Genomic DNA, 18,139 nt, shown 5'->3' with positions numbered 1-18,139 from the left:
CTTGTTGCGATAATGTAGATCACAGCCGTGTTTCCAATAATCGCGATAGTAGATGCAATACTTGCCGCCATAATCCAAATCCACAGTGCAACCATGTTAAAACTGAATTACAGCGGTAAAATGTCGTACTCGACTAAGTTGCGGAGAAAGCGCTTTGTTGACTTTCCTTTTATATCATCTGGTTTCGCTCATGTTTAACTTTTTTCTTATATTTCTTCCCGAAATCTTAAACTAGTCATACGCTGTATACATTCATCATCGCTTAATTTTGTAATCTATCATTCGAATTAGTCATTGGCGGTTTCCTTTGTTCCGAAACAGAAGATAATGTAAGTGCTTCGCGAGTTCAAAAGGGACTCACTGTCACTCCTCAATTAAATATTAATATTGGTTTTGACTAATGGCAATTTTCCTACAAGAATATTCAGGGGGGAAAGAGGAATAAAACTTCATGCATTTCTAACCCATTTTTTACTACCTAATTATTATTATCGATGACAGAAGGTTGACAATTACAAAAGCAAACAAAATCAATATTTAGCAGCAAGGAAAAAAGTCTGAAACAAAAGGATTCAACGACCAAATGGTGTTAAGCAAAGATGGTGCGCTAATTTGAAAAGTTTGTTTACATATTTCATTTCATGGTAGACCTGAACAGGTGTTAGAAATGAACGGCTTCTCTATTTGAAAAGAAATCAACAAATTCAACGAACACCACTTCTTTTCACAGCGGAAGTGAAGCTGAACGCGGGGTGCAAACGAATTTTTAAAACAGGACTTGCTTATGGAAGAAATTGAATCAGTGGATGGTAATCCATTGAAGGACCATTTTAACCAAAGCAAAAGATGACCCGCGAGTTCACAACACTCTTTCCTTAGTGAATATTCAAATCAGCAGGGTATATATATGCCATTTGTTTCAAATGCATTAAAAATTAATTATGTTTCCTATATAAGTGAGCTAACCTGGAAACAAGTGCCAATACGATGAAAAGGTTTTTAAGGTATGCCCCGTCCTGAATATATGCGACCAATTAAATTACTAGTAGCTCAGTCACGTGGTTTGAAGAGCTGATAGCGTGGAATCTCCTTGATTTTAAGCCGCCGTTACACGTTGAAACTTTTAGCTGAAACTTGTCTGCAACGGCGCTGCGAAACAAGTTTCAGCAGGCGTTGCACCGTGTAACATGGTTGGTTTCGTGAAACTTTTTCGAACTTCCGTTGCGAGACAAGTTTCACGAAAAGTAGAACCGCTTTCTACTTCTGCAACGGCTCGCAACGGTCGCAGTGGTGAAAAAATGTAGAGTTTCACCGTGTAACACCACTTCGTGAAACTGGTCTCGTTCGCCGTTGCACACAAGTTTCAGCTAAAAGTTTCAACGTGTAACGGCGGCTTTAGTCAGATTAATCGTGATTTTTATATTTAAAAAAAAGTCTTCATTTATTTTGTTTCAGTCAGCGTATTCCTTCTTATTGAAAATGCACAGTTTCATTGTAATTCTGTGCCTAACAAAAGCATGGAAATCGGTAGCATCGCTTTGAATTTCTTGCCAACCCATTCAAGATGGCGTCGTTTATATGGTTCAAATCAATTTTCAAAGAAATAAGCATGATGTTTCAAAACACGCTTCAAATTCGCATTTTGGCTGCCAACAATGACCTCTATTTTGTGCTTTTTCGAGTTTCAGGAAAAAATAAAGCTTTTCCATGCGCGAAATACAGGTTTCTCCTACACGAGTGGTTAAGCATGCGCATGCTCTGTTGAGGATCTAGCGAGACTTCAACCGGGCGTATACTCTCCAGAACCATTAGAAAGATTTAAAAACACGCTTACGGAAAATGACAAAAGTGACGACGTGACCATGTTTATCCTTCATTTTCCCCTCGCTGTTTTCAGTTTCCAAATAAAATTGATTAGTTTTCCTTTATCATGAAAGGCCAGGATTGTTTTCCGCTATTTTCATCTATGTACTCATCAGTTTTATCAAGAAAACATAAACGCGAATCTCGCGTTTGCCGTTTGCCATAAACGCGATTCTAAACTCTCTATTAGGCTGATTTAGCAACATAACGGGAACGTCATTTGACAACGGTGCGCACATCAAGAACACCCATAAGATTGTCGAAAGAGCGCGTCCAGACTATTCTGCGCGCTCTCGCGTCCTCAAAATGACGATCTCGTTCTGTTGTTAAATCAGCCTACTGTGTTTTGCTTTGCTTTACTTTACTTACTTTACTTCACTTCACTTCACTTCAGTTCACTTACGTAACGTTACGTTAGTTTACTTTACTTTCCTTTACTTTAATTTAATTGACTTTGCTACGTAGAGTGAAATCAGTCCGTTCTTTATAACATATACGCTCAGTTGTTTACAAAATTAAAGTAAGCATTAATAATAGATCACTTTAGTTCCAAAATCAATCTGAAAATACCTGGTGAGACCAAATAATACACAGTGTGTTGGCTGGTCTTGTTTCACAGGTGGATGGCAGTATTCCAGTGCGAGTATATAATTATATCCTGCCTTTCCAAAACTTAAATTAAGGCGCTTTTATTACTTTATTTTATTACCTCATAGACAAGTCTAGTCTATCATGGAGCTCTTATTCACGCCAAATGACAGACGAAAGGTTATTTCCCACGAAAAAATGAATTGTAATTCTTAAAAATTCCAGCTGTTGGTGATTATTGAAAGTCATTACGTACCCATATTAGGGATCGTGTGCCCGGTGGGGGGTGGGGGGGGGGGGCTACTCCGCTACATAAGCTATATACGTATGTACCGCGCTAAAGGGTATGGTTTTTGAGTCATTGGGACCTGCAATAGGGTATAATTTTAACCATTTTGGTCTGAAAACGGGTATGGATTCTACAAACCAGCTCTGAAAATGGGCATGAATTTTAGAGGCCAGGGGCCCGTTTCTCGAAAGTCCCGGTAACTTACCGGGCCTGGTAAGTGTCTTTGGTCAAAACTGTTTCTTAACAGAAGTCAATTTTTGTGAGCATTGAATACTAAATTGTTAAATCTTACAATTCTATGAAAACACTGGCCAAGTACCATGTCTGTAATCACAAACAAAAACAACAACTTCACTTAACGTGGTTATAGGTCAGTACACTCAGCAAAAACTACAAAATCAATCGATTTGATTGGATGAAAGAAAGTTTCTTTCTACCCCTGTTTAATTATGTTGTCACAAAATATAATTTGTATTTCGTGCAGTTGAAGGACCCGGGAAAGTAAAATAATAATGACTTTCACACTGTTTAATGTTCAGAGTGGTGTGGCATATAAATTGTTAATTTTGCGTTAATTAAAATAGCAGTTAAATCTATATGCTAATATGGATTGTTTGTTGCTGCAGATGTGTTCAAGGGAAAGCCATTAGTATACTGCAAGTTATAAGATAAGAAGCAACCAATTTAATCGATATCTTTAATTATCAGTCGCTTGAAAAGGTCGCCACATCTAGTTATTTTGGATTGAGCTTGCTCCACAATATGCCAAGAAAGTGTTATAAGCTGTGGTCTCAAACGAGAAAGGCACGTTGTGTTGTTTGTATAGCTATGGTTTATTTTCTATTTTCCTTAATTTTAATCTTTGGTGGCTGCAAACACTTTTACAACAGCCAAGTGATTATTTGGAGATTTTTTCGACCGAATTTCGAATTCGTTAAAAACATGACTGCAAAGGAAACGCATGATATTCAAGCTAATCCTCAAAGCGATCGTTTTACGCCCCTGAATAATTTTGAAAACCCACATCATCTTGACAAAATGAAACCGCAAGATAAAGGAATTATCGATGCAACGCTATCAAAGAAGAGACCAATTAAAGAAGACACTCTTCTTCCTCTGAGAGAAATGTTCGCGAAGGCTGGTGAAGAAGCCAAGCGAAGCGAAAAAGCATTGAATTCAACAAGTATCGATGTTCCATTAACGGATTTGAGTGTGATAGACGATAAATTAAAACCCCAAGTACTTCTGCTGGTGGTTGTATCAAGTGCAGCTGCAAGAAAAGACAGACGAGATGCTATTAGACAAACATGGTGGAAGAAATGTAGTGCGGAAAATGTAAGCGTCTCTACTTTGTACTAAATTAGCTTACTTCTTGGTTTTAAGTTAATGTTTGCATTTGTGAACGCAATTTCTACAGCCTTAAATACTCTTGAAACATTAATTGCATGCCTAACCATGTTGATGTAAGTTGGTAGCTAGGTTACTGATTATTAAAGGGGCACTGTCACGAAGATTTTGCTGTTTTGGTCAAAACTACACAAATATAAGCCATTTCTCCATAATATACAAGGAGAACTTAAAAAAACACTGGCCAATTTTTTCAAGTTGCAATTTATCTTCCTCCGAACCATGCGCAGCTAAAGATGATTGGTACAAGTCTCTGTGCACTACTAGGACTATTGTTAGCAAAACTGAAACATTGTTATAATATTTTCATCCATATAAATATGTCTTTTTGGCTATTCAAAGTGACACGAAACATAGGTGACACTGCCTCTTTAAATCAGTCTGAAATCGTCTTTGAGTGTTCAATGTTGATCAACTTCTCTTTTTTTTTTCCGACAGTACATTAAAGTCTAAAATGGCATTAATAGCACGGGGATTGTCAGAATTTATAGTAATGGGGAATGAAGTCCAAATTTTCGAATATAAGTCTACACATGTAAGTCCCTCCCCTCTCCCCCCTTCACAAATATAATTCTTCACGTTCCTCCGATAGTAAGGCTTCCTCCTCCCCAACCCCGAATTCAAGCCCATGCACTCTTATAGTAAGTCTAACGACATCAATAGGGATAAAAGAAGTGAAATTCCTAAAACATAGATGCCCACGATCAAACAACCCAACAGCCGATTGGTACCACAACGATTCCCTGAGAGAACAGCGAGTTGTCTGAACAACGAGGATCGAAATCCTCTAATCGTGTAACAACTAAAGCGAAGATCGATATGCGCCAATCACCACCAACCACGGGGCTACCGCTAATATTGGTACACAGCCAGTTGACACCATGGATCGATGAAGACCAGTTGAATAGTGGTCAAAACGTTGCAATTCTGCAGAATCGTGAGAGAAACGATTAATTTTTTAGCTATCATTCCCAAGCACGTTGACTAACACCTTTCATAACATATTGGGATAATTAACAATTATTTCATGAGCACCAGTTGGATACGAGATGGTAGATAGCCAAGGAGGTACGTAGCGCCTGGATGACTATAATCATCTGGTAATCAACAAACGCGAGTGGAATAATTGTCTTATTAAAAAAGCTTTAGAGTATCAGATTTTTCGCTATCGTATACACTTACCACTTTTGTGGGGCATGCAATTATGGCTCTATACCATAGCAGCATAGCCAATCAATTCCCTGAAATTATGTTATACATTGATCATGTTTTTAATAGTTACTGACATAAATCATTACTACATACTCTTTCATTGCAGGTTAAATGCGTCTTCTTCACAGATGGTCTCCAACATCACCTCCAACAAGCGAAAGATCTCTTAGAGGAGCAAAATACATTTCAAGATATCAAGTTCTCGCCTACAGAAGATGCGAGCATGTTATTCGGCGAACGATTTCTCTTCCACATAGTATGGGCCAAAGCAAAGTTTAACTTTACTTATCTTCTTCGACTTGATGATGATTATTTTGTATGCATAGAAAGACTGATGGACGAATTGCCTTCTAGACCAAGAAAAAGCTTAAGTTGGGGATGGTACCATTGCCAGTTTCACGATAAAGTTTACATGGATGAATCTTGGTCGCTATTTTCGGAAGATGTCATTGAGCAATTTCTTGCTCAAGATCTTCGTTCAATGCTGTGTCATCCTTTTGGGGACCAGATGTTTTCTTTGTGGATAAACGCGACAAGAATTAATCTAACAGACTTTGATGATCGCAGGCTTCATTATTGGCCACCGGCAGGAAAATTAAAGGAGTTCTTTTCAATGACTGCCGTTTGTGAGAGGTACATTGGAATACACGGGAGCTATCCTGATTTAATGCAACAGCTATGGATAAACGGCAATGATGGCCCCAAGAATATGACGAAGCTGACCATATTGAGAAACACGTGCTCTCTTCCAAAGATTTTCGATGTGAATAAATTTGAAGGAATTTATAAGTTTAAACCAAAACTTTGTATAGATAGACCACGTTGGGTTAACGGAATAAAGTCTTGGAAAGGCTCTCAGAATTCCAAGTGAAGCTTAGGCTTCTTTGTGTGAAACGCAAGTCCCACAATTTCTTATAAGTGCGGTTTTGAACTGAGTTTTGTAAAACCAAAGTAATTACTCTAACTAATCACCGTACACGGTAAAGAACACATGAACCAACTGGCACAACTTGGAACAATACGCCGGTGTACCCGGCGCCAAGCGTGGGAAAACGCGTGCGTGTAAGTCACGATTGTAATCCACAATATGTTTCTGTCTGGCTTAAATGCTAAAATTGCACTATAAACACTGTTCTTTCATTTGCTCTATAATGTCCACCCTTGTATTCTATAAGCGATATATACCTTTCTTACTTTTCTACATGTTATATTAACATCTTAATGGCTACCTTTCATTTTATTTTATTTTATTTTGTTCAAATTTGACAAGCTGTTATGACAACCTTTTCTTTCAGAAAGCGTCTAGTCGTGTTTTGAACTTTCCATACATTTCCCTGTATTTTTCCCGCGAACTATTTTTAGTAGCAGTTCACGGCTGGTTCGCTATACAGACAAATGTATGGAAAGTTCAAAACACGACTGGACCGGCTTTCTGTCACAGCTACATCCCTCCAATTTTGTTCTTAAAATCCTTTTCCTAGTGCCAAAAGTTTCCAATTCATGATTTTTTCAGAAGCGATGTTTTATGAAAATTATTTGACATCGGTTTTCCATACAAACACGTCAAAATGGCGCCGAAAACCGTGATAAGGCCTATTAAGCCTAGTGTTTGTTTCCTAATACATGCAAAATGTTGTAAGCTTTGGAGCGTTAGTGAACAAGCAAACAGAGCAGAATGTGAAATAACTTGTTTAGAAAACTGAACAGGTGAATCACCATATCTTATGTTAGTTTAATATTACAACAGAAGAATCAATAAACCATTTACTGTATGTTGACATCCTAATTTCGAAGCCTGTCTGTCTTTTTGTTGGTCATCTGAAGTCTTTTGATAGTTAAATATGTTGTATATCTAGAACATTTTACATTCTACCCTTTTTCATACTTTTCCACAGTAACTTGACATCAATGCAAAAATAACTTAATTCCAAATAAAGCGGAAATGTCAACTCATACTAGTACTTATCTTGACACGTACCCTGTCTGTAGTAATTGGGTTACGGCGTTCTAAACGATATTAATAATTCATGCCCAGATCTTGCTATCAAAGCAGGCTTTCAAGACGAAGATTCCGTTTCCTAAAAGTTTCTGCGACTAAACTTTTCAGCTAACGGTATCCTAACAGATCAGCCTGTATTGGCTTATATCAGGGTCATACACATAATTATGCCTTTAAAAGGCCAACAAACGACCTGGGATCACGAGAGAAGACAGTTTTTAAAAATGTTTTTAAACACTAAAATTAAAATATTTTAACCTTCTGGTTGGGTGCCAGTGACAATTAAAAAAAGCGCAATTGTTTTGAACTAAATAAAGACTCGTTTCTTTGAGTCTTTTAAACATCCCATAGGCACCCTAAAATAAACAAAGCTTTTACCAATTGTGCGCCCGAAAACTATGTATTCTTTGCAACAATTCGAGCTGCACTCTGTATTTTGAACATATTGGAAAGTATTCTTATAGGACCTGAAAAGCGCACGGTGGCCAATCGAAGAGCGGTTTTGTTTGTTTGATTTTTAAAATTCGTCTATCTCACAAAACTTTAGTAACTGGGAAACTAATTCCTTTTGTTTTCGAAGTGATGAAATTAAAAATGTCGTTAAGAGAACCAAAAGAGTCCAGCTATGATTTTCGGAAAGCCAACAGCAGCTGTTAAATTCAAGTGACAGGAATTTTTTCCCAAAATTTCTAGTCTACGGTTTTACAAATTCAGTTAAGGAATCCAAACAGATGAACTTGTGTTAGCTTTACACAAATGTCTCCTCTAAAAAGATCCGGAAACTAATTATCTTGAAAAACAGAACTAGAATTTTTTTCCTATACACCAATGCTTATGAACTAAAACAGTTGACACCATTGTAAAGAACTATATTTTTGAATGCCACAACTACGGGCGTTTTTCGTAAGTGACAACTGGCTTGCCAGAAAAGTCAGTTCCTAAATAAATAGAGTGCACAAGATTTACAAATTCTTCGCAATTACACAATCAGAGACATATAAATGCCAATTTGAAGAAATCCAAAGAACTGGGGTATAGCCAAGCCTTTAAGAGCTACTGACCGTAAATATCAAAAATTCCACGACAGAGAGGAAATTTCAGATTTTATTTTATTTCACTTGAATGTTCCCTGTGGTGAACTATTTTCAAAAATCATAGTTAAAACTTCCACCCCTCTTTCGTTTTTCTAAAAATTAAAAAAAGTTGAATTTACGGCTACACGCCTGATTCAGCCCCCCCGGAAATACGGGAAAATCGTGTATCTTTAGCAGCATCGCACACAGCAATGACAACTACTCCCGTTTTTCTGTCTCGGATGCAAGTAAATCTTTCTATTATCTCTCGTTTAGTGTAAAAATAAAGTCGCAAGTCGTATTTTTAATGTGCTAATTCACTAGTTGAAGACAGCAACCTTCAAGGGTTAGATTTCGAATTAAAATTAGGGCCGATTTCAGAGGCCTATATCTGTCCCGGCATATGTTTTCTGGAGCAAAACTATAGCTGAGGTCTAACCTTAATTCTTCCTTTTCACGCCCTCGAAGTGCCTTTTTAGGCCCGCTAAAAAAAAGCATCCAGAATAAAAAGTGTGCAGGGTATTTTGATTAGTTCGATGGCTCGTTGTCACGATTACCGTCACGCAAATCACATAGCTAAAACAATCCAGTAAACGTTTTTTGTTCTCAACGTCAAATCTTGAAGGCAGGTATTTAATATTTCAGGTCCTTTACAATACCACGTCATTATTTCAAATTTTAGAAGAAACAAGAAGCTGTTTCCAGCTTATACTCAGGTCATATACTGTGTGGTGCGTAAAACCTACAATCTTTTTACAGTGATAACCTCCAGCATCACCAATTCCCCCAAATAGATAGCCTGCGAGCAAGCTCTCTTGGGGGTGGATCCTCTTTCCCCCTCCTGCCCCCCACCCCCAAGAGAGCTTGCTCGCAGGCTACCAAATAGATAGATACAGAGATATAATGAGGCAATAAGTAACCACCAGATAGAATTGCATTTCTTGCAGTCAGAATGAAATACAGGGGAAAACGAAATTTGTCATACGAATGCTTTTTATAATCTCCGGGCTTTAATCCTTGCGTTTTCACCTTTCGTTTAGAGACAGAAACCATTTGTACGGTCCTAATCTGTATGTGACGCCGGGTCAAAGATTCGGTATGATCCAGACCCGGGGGGGGGGGGGGTACTCCCTTATGTGACCTTAACGGGGACGTGCGGCCCGATAGGGTATGGTTTTCAGGGTGTCTTGTCTTCGAACGGGGTATCTATTTCATCACTTGCTGTCTTAAACAGGGTATCCCTACATAACCTAATGGCTTAAACAGATTGTGATTGCCAATGCCTTAAAATACAGTAAGAAACTAGTGTATTCTTATTTCATTCTAGTCTTAAACAGGGTGTGATTTTGGGTTAAATGTCTTAGAAAAGGCCTGAAAACGAGACCGAGAACAATAACTCGTGCCCCGAAGTCTTATCTCTCGGCCCATCGCGACCCCAAAAAGAAAAAAAAAATTGATAATGTTACCGAAACCTGAACTCGGTCCACCTTAAGGCCCGTTTACACAGGCGATTTTTGTGGTGATTCCAAATCGCCCGTGTAAACTAGCGGCGATTTCATGGCGATTTTGTGGCGAGTCTACGACCTTTTTTCAGCGGCTAGCACGGAGCGCATGCGATGTTAACACTAAGCATTGTTGCAAATGAAAATGTAACATGGAAATGGACGTAGAGACTGCTCAAATGGCTGCGGCGTGCTTAGGAATTGGCACAGTTATTCTTTGTCGCCGCCAAAAAAAAAAAAACGTCGACAGCGAAAAATCTGGGTTAAGCCGTGGATTTCGACCGAGGGGAACAGACGGTGCATTTCATCGTTTACTTAAAGATCTCGAAGGAGACCCCGAACACTACGCTACCCTTTACGACCCGAGTAATAAATACAGGTATTAGAAACCGATTTTAAGCGCCCATCATAATAGTTGATGACGCACTATACAAACTTCCTGTCAAATCTCATCAAATTAACTATTATACTCTTGCTATCTACATTACAAAAATATTTCAAAAGATAAATGGCTCACCTTTATGACATCTACTAGCTTTCTGTATCGATTTATAGAGTTGAAACACAACAACAACGTGTTCATATACCGCACAGGCATTTGGCACGGGTTAATTAAACTTATCCGAAAATACAAAAAGAGCTTTGTACCCTACGTGCTGTTATTAGTATTTATTTTATCTAGTCAATGACAGAGGGCTTATCTCACTTTCTAAACTGTTTGACTGAAAGCTTATTTAATAAAGCGACAAGATTAGTTGCTCTTCTACTAAAGAATATACCATCCACAATCGAATCCTGAAGGTACTTATAATTATAAAACAGGAATACTCTGACTGACTGTCTCACCACTAAACAGGAACGTATTCGTTTCCTTTGGTCAATTTTATGACTCTTGAATCCCATTCAACACTGCTGAAAATCCGTTAGTTATGCTTATCTGCAGGTTAAATCAGCCCATGGCAGGGTCGTTTTCATTTGATGCCGGTTGTGATTAGCGTGACACAAAGATCACTTCCGGTAGCGCGGGGGGAATAGAACCAAACTGAGCTAAGTTTCCTTCCACCAGTAAACTAAGCCCTAGCTGTAAAACAGTTTATGAGTTTAAAAATCCACGTATCTGTTATAGATCTTTCATTTTGATCTTTTGTTCTCTTTTTTTCTCTTTTTCCTTCTTTAATTACGGGATCAGTAAACGGAAGTAAAGGGAACTGAGGTGGAAGGGGGTAAATATAAACGGGTGTTTCTTCTTATTGACCCTTATTTAGGGAGCATTTTGGGTTTCTTTCCGAGTTTCATATTAGGAGTCTTCAGTTCGAGGTTCTCTGATACGTAACTGAAGGTTTTCAAGTCAGTTCCATGCCTATGCGCAGATGCCGCCCTGGTCATTTTCTATCGTTGTTCAAGCAAGAGCCGTGATAGGATCTCTCGTCGCGCCGTGGTATTTGTAGTCTCGCAGTCATTCTGTGTCTCGTCTATTTGTTTCTCCTTGAAATGCCTGGATGTCGTCATCCAGAGGATAAATCGTTCCGCGGTTTTTTTGTCGCCAGCAGGACGCGAAAAGAAAGAACTGATTTGCTGCGCTGTGAGAAATTCCGAAGTTTTAAAGAGAAGTTCCCATTCGGAACACCGAACGCCTCATATCCTTAGCTACCGTTTTCGGATATTTGCGGTCTTGAAAATTATCAATACATAAATATCCACCACCAACACCCCCCACCCCCCGTTCCGACCGCCTCCTTCTCAGTTCAAATGGAGACTGAGGACAAGTTTTAAGGTTTCCATTTAATCAGGAATTGGAGACCATCACAAGAATTAGTCAGTTTAAAACAGATGCTCGAAATTACTAAGAACGTTGTTCAAAAGTTGCTCCAAAATCTTGTATGATTTTTTTCTTTTTTTTCTTTAAAACCTTTAAAAGGTCCGTTAATGTTGTTAATGTTAGTAAACTTTAAGAAAGTTGCTAAGTACTCAACTAAACAAAGGTTTTTTTATTTCACTGCTCCTTGGCTACTGAGCTGTTCATGACTTGCTAAGACGAGATACATTTTCTCATTCAAGATTGATTGTAATTGCCCGAATATACCCACAAGCTTAAGACAATCCCCATCCTCACCAAGAGAAATGTTACTCAATTTTTTGCCCTAAATTCTCCCATAACAAAAGACCAAACAAAAGCCAATGAAATAACAAATGACACCCGCCCATTTTCCGAATAGCAATTAAAAAAAAAACAGTGCCCCACCACGACACAGAAAGCTAGTAGATGTCTTGAAGATGAGCCATTTATCTTTTGAAATATTTTTGTGATGTAGATAGCAAGAGTATAATAGTTAATTTGATGAGATTTGACAGGAAGTTTGTATAGTGCGTCATCGACTGTTATGACATGCGCTTAAAATATGTCGGCAAAATTTGTCACGTAGATCGAGTCCCACGGTGGATAGGTTTCTAATATTATTTCTTTTTAAATTTGAAATAATCATGTGGTATTGTAAAGGACCTGAAATATTAAATACCTGCCTTCAAGATTTGTCGTTGAGAACAAAAAAAAAAAAAAAAACGTTTACTTTAGATGAATGGATTGTTTTAATTATGTGATTTGCGTGACGGTAATCGTGACAACGAGCCATCGAACTAATCAAAATACCCTGCACACTTTTTATTCTGGATGCTTCACTTTTAGCGGGCCAAAAAAGGCACTTCGAGGGCGTGAAAAGGAAGAATTAAGGTTAGACCTCAGCTATGTTTTGCTCCAGAAAACATATGCCGGGACAGATATAGGCCTCTGAAATCGGCCCTAATTTTAATTCGAAATCTGACCCTTGAAGGTCGCTGTCTTCAATTAACCAGTGAATTAGCACATTAAAAATACGACTTGCGACTTCATTGTTACACTAAACGAGAGATAATAGATTTACTTGCATCCGAGACAGAAAAACGGGAGTAGTTATCGTTGTTGTGTGTGAGGCTTCTAAAGATGCACAATTTTTCCGTTTTTCCGGTGGGCCGAATCGGGCGTGTAGCCGTAAATTCAACTTTCCTAATTTTTAGAAAAACGAAAGAGTGGTGGAACTTTTAATTGTGATTTTTGAAAATAGTTCACCAAAGGGAAAATTTAGGTAAAATAAAATGAAACCTGAAATTTCCCCTCTGTCGTGGGATTTTTGATATTTATAGTCAGTAGCTCTTAAATTGGAGAATTCCTTCCTCAAAATGACCTGTCTGGCCACCCAGTTCTGACAATTCAGGACCGTACGTAGGATTTTTTTGACTGAGGGGGTAAACTCTGCACACTCTTCACAAGGCAGACAGGGTTTCTAGTTGGACGATTTTGTTTTCACCCCTACACACATACACAGAAGACTTTTAATTGTTTGGAATTCACTTTGAAGGAAAAGATTTTTTCAGTCAAATTAGTCGATTTTCGTGTGTTTTCGGAGAAGTATAGCTACAAGAAATAGCTCTGCAAACTCAAACACTATGTTAGTACCCCGTCTGCCCCTGTGCTATGTACGGCCCTGCACTTAAATGAAAAGTATCCTTAGAGTTGACCATCACTCAGAACCTTTCCAAACTTTTAATTTCCCAACCCAGCGGGGTCTATCCAAGCAAGGTTTCGGCGTGAACTGATAAATGCCCCTGACTTCATTTACATCAAAAACGTGTTTAAGAGGGCAAGTATCATGCAGTAGTGTCATAGAAGTTATATTTTTCAGGCCATCGTTGCTGTTTGTCCATAAATGTGGCATTATATTGGGGTAGCTACCGTGTATTCCTATGTACATATCGCAAAAATCGGACATCAAAAAGAACTTTTTCGTTTTCCCTGCGCGCGGCTGGTGATGGAGTCTGCGATCATCAAAGTTCGTAAGATTAATCCTTGTCGCGTTTATCCAAAAAGAAAACGTTTGGTCTCCAAAAGGATGGCACATAATTGAACGAAGATCTTGAGCAAGGAATTGCTCGATGACATCTTCAGAGAATAGTGCCCAAGCCTCGTCCATGTAAACAATGTTCTCAGATTGGCAATGGTACCACCCCCAAGTTAGGTTTTTCCTGGGTCTAGAAGGTAACTCGTTCGCTAATTTGTCCATGCACACGAAATAGTCATCGTCAAGGCGTAGGAAGTACTGAAAGTTGAACTTGGCTTTCGCCCACATCATGTAGTATAGAAATCGCTCGCCGAATATCATGGAGGCGTCTTCTGTGGGTGAGAACTCAATGTCTCCAAAACGACTGTGTTCGATTGAGAGTTTCTTTCTTTAACACAAACTGCAAGGCTGATACTACGTGAAAGAGTTGACTTTGCGAGACAACAACCCGACAGAAACCGACAAAACAGGGCTGCAACCGTGGACAGCTGTTTCGTTCTTATTGGAACTCGTCAGCACGGTGTAGCAGTTCTATATGAGACCAGCGACAGAGCCAGCTCAAATAAAATGCATCAAAACACTGATTAGGTCTCTTGTAGATCCTACGTCAACTGACAGCATTATCGTTCGCGGTCCTTTGCAGTTTTCACGTCTGCTTTCTTTCTTTGCTCTCCATCGAGTTGAAGGCCGTCTGTGAAGAAGACACATTTAACCTGGAAAATAGGAGTTGAGATTAAATGGCAAGTATCTCTCGAATTTGACATAACTGAAATGTTTGTTGGTCAACAGAGACAAAAATAATAATAATAATAATAATAATAATAATAATAATAATAATAATAATAATAATAATAATTGTCTTACAGCTTTTCTGTGATTAACGTCCACCAAAACGCAACTTTATCGGAGTCTTTTGAAGGTGATAGGTCGCGTGTTATTTGTAACCACTGTAAGTTTTGTTATAAATTATCACCCCGGTGCAATAAAACTATCAAATAGTGCCTCTGCCCAGAGACAGAGTAGTAAGTCGGAATGGAATGAAACTAAAAATGTCATTCTACCGTTTTTCAAGTTCTCGCATTTTTGTTTTCAAAATGCGGCCGTGAAGGTAATGCTGAAAGTGGCTACAAACAAAGTAACATACCTTTCCAGTACATTTTCTCCACCAGGTATTTCTGATTGCATCTCTCCTGTCTTGTCTTTGACTTGCGCTTGTTACAATCACAAGCAGAAGAACCTGAAGTTTACTTCGTTTCTCTCTCAAGTCTGCTAACGGAACCTGGATACTCGTATTCCAATGCATTGAGCCGTTTCCTTTTTCTCTGTCCTGTTTACCAGCATTTGTAAACATTACCTTTAATGGCACAAGTCTATCTCGTTTAAGGCGTGTCGTTTGTTTGGATTTCTCACTTAAAGTTGCAGTAGCTTGGCTTCGACTTTCCAAAAGCCTTTCCTTTCGTCGCTGGAGGTGCTTATCGACATACTTCGAATGACCCCAGATTTCCTTAGCAGTCTTCGACACGTAAAAGTTTTCACTGCTGATATAGATGATTATGAATATCGTCCATAACGCAAATGCGCCAAAAAGGCACCGACGAAGGTTAATAGGTCGACACCACAAAGCGTTTTCCTGTCGTAACATTTTGCCAGAAAAAAAAAAAAAAGAAAACCAGACAAAGAAGAATATCTCTTCCAAAAATGCTGATATTAAAGAAATGTTAGAAAAAAGCGTTAAAACAAAGAAAAATAACAACATAAAATGGCCAAGAATGATCGATCAGCCCGAAATGAAAGCAACATTGCCAGAAATCCCATGACAAACTTAAGGCTCCGAAAACATTTATGCAAATTAGGCTAAGGGCCGATTGAATCGGTCCATAACTTATGCGCTGATCAACTCGAAACTTCAACATCTATAAGCGATTCATACCTTTCTTACTTTTCTACATGTTATGTTAATATCTTAATGGCTACCTTTCATTTTATTTTATTTTATTTGATTTTGTTCAAATCTGACAAGCTGTTATGACAACCTTCTCTTTTCTGTCACTTTTCGCCTCGACTAGCCAATGCTATTTGCGGGCAGCGACCATTTGCATTTTCTTTTGTCAAGTAATAAATAAAGTTGAATAAATTTGAAAGTAGAAGGCCCACATATTACAATAGCAAAGTTTATTAAGTTTCAGTCGGCATGATTGCTAATTTACAAGTGCTTATGTTTATCTCGATATCTACGTCTTGCATAACAAGACGCCGAATTTATTCTTCGCGATTAAACTAAAAAAGGAAAAGGAATCGTTGTGTCAGGGAATTAACTCTGCAGTGTAAAAAGTTAAAGTGCCTTTGTGAACCTATGAATGTCGCATTGAGTATTAGCTCTAGTAAGGAAATGGAAGATCGCGCTTGGCAAAGAAAAAAATATCGGCGGGAATCGAAGAATTTAAAAGAAGATCGTTTCAGCTGCTCTGCTGCCAAGAAACAAAAGTACCTGCAATCAAGCCTAGTGTTTGTTTCTTAATACATGCAAAACTTGAAGTTGCAATCTTTGGAGCGTTAGTAAACAAGCAAACAGAGCAAAATGTTATGGTAATTACGATCACATATCCAAACCACGGTCACGATAGTGATTTGCTTTGTTTTCTCTTGATGAATTATTAATAAGTTTGAGAAGTTAGTTTAATATTACAACAGAAGAATCAATAACCCATTTACTGTATGTTGACATCCTAATTTCGCGGCCTGTCTTTCTTTTTGTCAGTCATCTGAAGTCTTTTGATAGTTAAATATGTTATATAGCTAGACCATCTTACATTTTACCCTTTCTCATACTTTTCCACAGTAACTTGACATCAATGCAAAAATAACTTAATTCCAAATAAAGCGAAAATGTCAACTCGTAAATGCTACTTATCTTGACACGTACCCTGTCTGTAGTAATTGGGTTACAGCGTTCTAAACTATATTAATAACTCATGCCCAGATCGTCCTATCAAAGCAGGCTTTCAAGACGAAGATTCCGTTTCCTAAAAGTTTCTGCGACTAAACTTTTCTGCTAACGGTATCCAAACAGATCAGCCTGTATTGGCTTATACACATAATTATGCCTTTAAAAGGCCAACAAGCAATCTCGGAACACAAGTGATGACAGTTTTTAAAAACTTAAAATGAAAATGTATTAACCTTCTGGTTGGGTGCCAGTGACAATTTTAAAAAAGCGCAATTGTTTTGAACTGAATAAAGACTCGCTTCTTTGAGTCTTTTAAACATCTCATAGGCACCGTAAGCTTATACCCATTGTGCGCCCGAAAACTATGTATTTTTTGCAACAAATCGAGCTGCACTCTGTATTTTGAAACATGTTTGAAAGTATACTTATAGAACCTGAAAAGTAAGTAAGTAAGTGAACTTTATTTAGGCAGGGTGGCCCAATCAGCTACGGGGCTGTTATCCTGAGGGGCCCTGTATCAAAGCAGGCTTTCAAGACGAAGATTCCGTTTCCTAAATGTTTCTGCGACTAAACTTTTCAGCTAACGGTATCCTAACAGATCAGCCTGTATTGGCTTATACACATAATTATGCCTTTAAAAGGCCAACGCATGGTCAGCCCATCGATGACCGGTTTTGTTTGTTTGATTTTTAAAATTCGTCTATCTCCCAAAACTTTAGTAACTGGGAAACTAATTCCTTTTGTTTTCGAAGTGATGAAATTAAAAATGTCGTTAAGAGAACCAAAAGAGGCCAGCTTTGATTTTCGGAAAGCGAACAGCAGCTTTTAAATTCAAGTGACAGGAATTTATTCTCTAAATTTTCTACGGTTTTACAAATTCAGCTAAAGAATCCAAACAGATGAACCTGTGTTAGCTGTACACAAATGTCTCTTCTAAAAAGATCCGGAAACTAATTATCTTGAAAAACAGAACTAGAATTTCATTCCTATACACCAATGCTTATGAACTAAAACAGTCACCATTGTAAAGAACTATATTTTTGAATGCCACAACTACGGGCGTTTTCCGTGGGTGACAACTGGCTTGCCAGAAAAGTCAGTTCCTAAATAAATAGAGTGCACAAGATCTACAAATTCTTCGCAATTACACAATCAGAGACATATAAGTGCCATTTTAAAGAAATCCAAAGAACTGGGGTATAGCCAAGCCTTTAAATTGGAGAATTCCTTCCTCAAAATGACCTGTCTGGCCACCCAATTCTGACAATTCAGGACCGTACGTAGGATTTTTTGTCTGAGGGGGTAAACTCCGCACACCCCTCAAAAGACAGACAGGGTTTCTAGTTGGACGTTTTTGTTTTCACCCTTACACACATACACAAAAAGT

The 18,139-nt window shown here is 38.3% G+C and overlaps 2 protein-coding genes across 2 annotated transcripts in view; one reads left to right on the top strand and one right to left on the bottom strand.

Moving 5' to 3' along the window:
• The first annotated feature begins 3,483 nt into the window (after positions 1-3,483).
• LOC146475433 (uncharacterized) overlaps positions 3,484-18,139 on the top strand; it is a 72,355-nt gene continuing 57,699 nt past the window's right edge. Inside the window, exons 1-2 of the mRNA XM_085115849.1 lie at positions 3,484-4,075; positions 5,466-6,964. Coding sequence (XP_084971975.1) covers positions 3,503-4,075; positions 5,466-6,230 — 1,338 coding nt within the window. The 5' untranslated portion in view covers positions 3,484-3,502 and the 3' untranslated portion in view covers positions 6,231-6,964. The remainder of the gene's footprint in view (positions 4,076-5,465; positions 6,965-18,139) is intronic.
• Positions 13,439-15,447, bottom strand: LOC146475443 (uncharacterized). Its single transcript, XM_085116044.1, has 3 exons — positions 14,950-15,447; positions 14,462-14,518; positions 13,439-14,189 (listed from the first exon to the last, which is right to left on the bottom strand). The coding sequence occupies exons 1-3, from the start codon at positions 15,445-15,447 to the stop codon at positions 13,488-13,490; spliced, it is 1,257 nt and encodes a 418-aa protein (XP_084972170.1). The 3' UTR covers positions 13,439-13,487.

Source organism: Pavona decussata, unplaced genomic scaffold (genome assembly GCF_977016875.1).
Source record: "Pavona decussata unplaced genomic scaffold, jaPavDecu1.1 SCAFFOLD_84, whole genome shotgun sequence".
Classification (NCBI taxonomy): Eukaryota; Metazoa; Cnidaria; class Anthozoa; order Scleractinia; family Agariciidae; genus Pavona; species Pavona decussata.
Note: the sequence above shows the minus strand (reverse complement) of the source record. Positions and strands in the feature narration are given on the sequence as shown.